The 3,372-nt window shown below is 37.3% G+C and overlaps 1 protein-coding gene across 1 annotated transcript; it reads right to left on the reverse strand.

Annotated features, from left to right (window-relative positions):
- Positions 1 to 2,569: 2,569 nt before the first annotated feature.
- LOC104852733 (putative gustatory receptor clone PTE01) lies at positions 2,570 to 3,331 on the reverse strand (the record flags this gene model as incomplete). Its single annotated transcript, XM_019205455.1, has 1 exon — positions 2,570 to 3,331. A coding segment is annotated over one exon (762 nt), but the record flags the coding sequence as incomplete, so codon positions are not given.
- Positions 3,332 to 3,372: the final 41 nt, after the last annotated feature.

The raw sequence follows: 3,372 nt of genomic DNA on the forward strand, positions 1-3,372 counted from the left end.
CAGACACCTCCATTCAGTGTTTTAAAATAAAACACCTATGACAAATTACATCAAAATGCTGTGTTCTTTTCTATTCTGTACAGTAAAATAATGTAGCATTTCTAGCATAGGGAAGACTGTGAAGATGAACTCAAGCTCTCTACATAGAATGCAGGACCCAGCACCTGACATCCAGGAATGGCTCAATAACTATTATTCTTGTTAAGGAAACTGTCTTCATCCTGAGCCTCCTGATCACCACCTTCATAATCCTCTTGAAATGCTATGGAAATAATTTCAAGGTCCATTATCAGCTGGCATGGATGTGATGCCTATTGGAAATAGAATCAATGTGAGAAGAAAGAAAATTTTTGATAATTTTTGGGCCTTCATTATAAACACATAGATAAATTTCACAGTCCTCACAGTTCAAACTTTGAACATATGTATTCTACTACTGGGCTACCCAAATTGCATAATAGTCCCTGTGATAAGGAAACAATGCTGCTCATGGTCTTTCCTCCACCCTCTGTCTCAGCACTTACTGGTTTGGGGTATTTCTCTGCTATGACATGGTAAAAGAATGCAGATCCGATGTGTTGCCCAGTAAAGGCTAAGATTTGTTCTCGGGATTGATAGGAATGCAATCTCAGGTGGGATCTTTCTGAAGCAGAGACCCAAAGGAGCAGTAGCCACAGGTATCACCCGGACTTAAATCATCAAATCAAAGGACTGGAAAGAAAGTTTACTGAAGAAATGGCCCATGCATAGATTACTTGCTACTATATACTCTCATAGGCTCAGTGAACACAGCTTGTAATTGCCCAATTTCAAACAAATTATTGCACTCTCTAAGGACTTCCTAACATCAACAGCATAGAACAGAAAATGTCCGTAAAAGACTTCTGGGCTCTCTGTTGGCTCACTTGGGAGAATATTTGTGCCAGCTACATATTGGTTATGTTTCATTTTTTTCCACAGGTATACCTGTTTTTATTTGGGTAAAATAAATATAATAAAAGTTTGTCATTTTAACTTTGTGGCTAAATGGCATTAATGACATTCACATTGTTGTAAAACTATTACCATCATTTATCTCCAGAACTTCATATTTCCAAACAAACTGCATATTCATTTTTTAAAAACTACATTCATCCCCCAAATGCTGGCAAGTATTATGAAATATCATGAAAAAATCAAACCTATTGCAATAGAAAAAATAATGAGACCTGAAAGGCAGGATTTACAGGGTAAATTTTACTACATTTCTCAAACTACATATCAAATGCATTCCACAGGTCCTGGGATTAGACTACAGAGCCTCCACTGGGTGTTTTTAATGTCCCTGTTCCTCAACGTGTATATGAAGAGATTCCGCATAGAAATGAGCACAGTGATCATTGAGGCCTCCAGGCTGTTTCTCACACAATTTGAAACACCTGAGGCCTATTATGTAAAATAGGCCAACAAAGCTCAAGTGAGACCCACAGGTGGAGAATGTTTATATAGTGGACTCTAAAATTATGGCCGGCCTGACCTACAAACAACTTGAGTTAATTAGGTAAATGGCAGATTCATCTGCTTCTTGTTATCTATAGCATTTACCCATGTAAACTCTCAGATCTCAGCTATATTGAGTTTCAACCAATTTGAGTTAAAACCAGCCCTCAGAACCAATCTAGTTCATAAGTCAAAGGACCACTGTATTTCCCATTTTTTATCGGATTATCAGAATAGAAGAAATAATTTTATAGTAAAAGAATAAGATCCTTGCATTGAAAAAGAAACATATAGAGCACCAATAAACTATGCTATTGTTTTATTGGCAAGGTAAAAGAATGACATGATAAAAATTCATTATCCCTTCTCTACCTATTTTCCAATGAAAACCCATGCTCTTTCCTCAAAATACACTTGCACAATGCAGTCTCATACCACAGCTTTTGGACACAGACAACCATAGTAGCAAGACACACAAGTATGGTGCCTGCAGGACTGGAGCCATCAAACATCTTCTGGAGGCATGGACTGAATATTAACTATTATATGACCTTGGAGACTCAAAGCATAGAGCCCACAATCAACCAAATTGATCCATCACAAACTCTAAGAACTCTAATATTAATAGGAGAAGAAGGGAAAATAAATCTACACTAAATTTGGGAGTTCTTCCTAGAATCAGAAGGTAGCTTACTTACATGTTCATTTCTTTTGCTTCTTTTCAAGATTTACCTGGGGGATTTTTTGTATCCATTTCAATTGTGGCAAAATTTTTAATTAAAAATTGATGATATTCATCACTATCAAGGACAGATCTCAGTGGCATGAATTATACTCATACATCCACCACCAAACTGCACTTACAGAAATTGTTCATCTTCACAAACTAAAACTTTGTACTTATTAAAAGTCCCAATATTTCCCATTCTCAAATACTATCAGTATTTCACTATGTTAAATATGTGATGATAATTTAAAATCATGTAATACAAAAACAGTGTGATCAGAAAAGCAGAATGTACAGGTACAGATGTTTAATTTTTCTGTCTTGTTTACTCTATATTTATATTGGATACTTGAGGTCCTAAGATTAGAATTTTCTACTGTAGATCCTACCCAAGCTACTTTTGATGTCCCTATTCCTCAGGCTGTCGATGAATGGATTTAGCATTGGGGTGATCAAGGTGTAAATGACTGAGGCCACCAAACAAGATGTGGGAGATTGTGATAAAGCTGAACCAAAGTACACACCAAAGCTTGTTCCATAAAATAAACAAACAACTGAGAGGTGAGACCCACAGGTGGAGAAAGCTTTATATTTCCCTCCTGGTGATGGGATTCTCAGAATAGAAGAAATAATTTTATAGTAAGATAAAAATATCCCTGAGATAGGAAAAAATCCAAAAAACACACCAGCAATATACTTTAAAATGTTACTTGAGAAATTGTCAGTACAGTCAAGATTAAGGAGTTGAGCAGGGTTACAGAAGAAATTGGCAATGAGCACATCCTTGAAGTAGGTAAATTGTAGAACAATCAAATTGTGGAGCTGACAGTCCAAGAGGCTAAACAAAAAAGACAGCACAACTAAGAAGCCACAATGGCAAGGATTCATAATGATGGGATACTGCAGGGGGTGACAGATGGCCACAAACCTATGATAGGCCATCACAGTCAAAAGCATGTCATCCATACTTCCAAAAATAATAAACAGAGACATCTGTGTCAGGCAGCCTGCATAGGAGATGACCCTGCTGTGAGTTATGATATCCACAATCATCTTTGGGACCGTAGTGGAGGTGAAACCAATGTCGGCCAAGGACAGGTTGAAGAGGAAGAAGTACATGGGGGTGTGGAGGTGGGAGTCAGAGCTGACAGCCAGGATGATGAGCA

Source organism: Fukomys damarensis, unplaced genomic scaffold (genome assembly GCF_012274545.1).
Source record: "Fukomys damarensis isolate Sample0158 unplaced genomic scaffold, DMR_v1.0_HiC HiC_scaffold_9639, whole genome shotgun sequence".
NCBI classification, from domain to species: domain Eukaryota; kingdom Metazoa; phylum Chordata; class Mammalia; order Rodentia; family Bathyergidae; genus Fukomys; species Fukomys damarensis.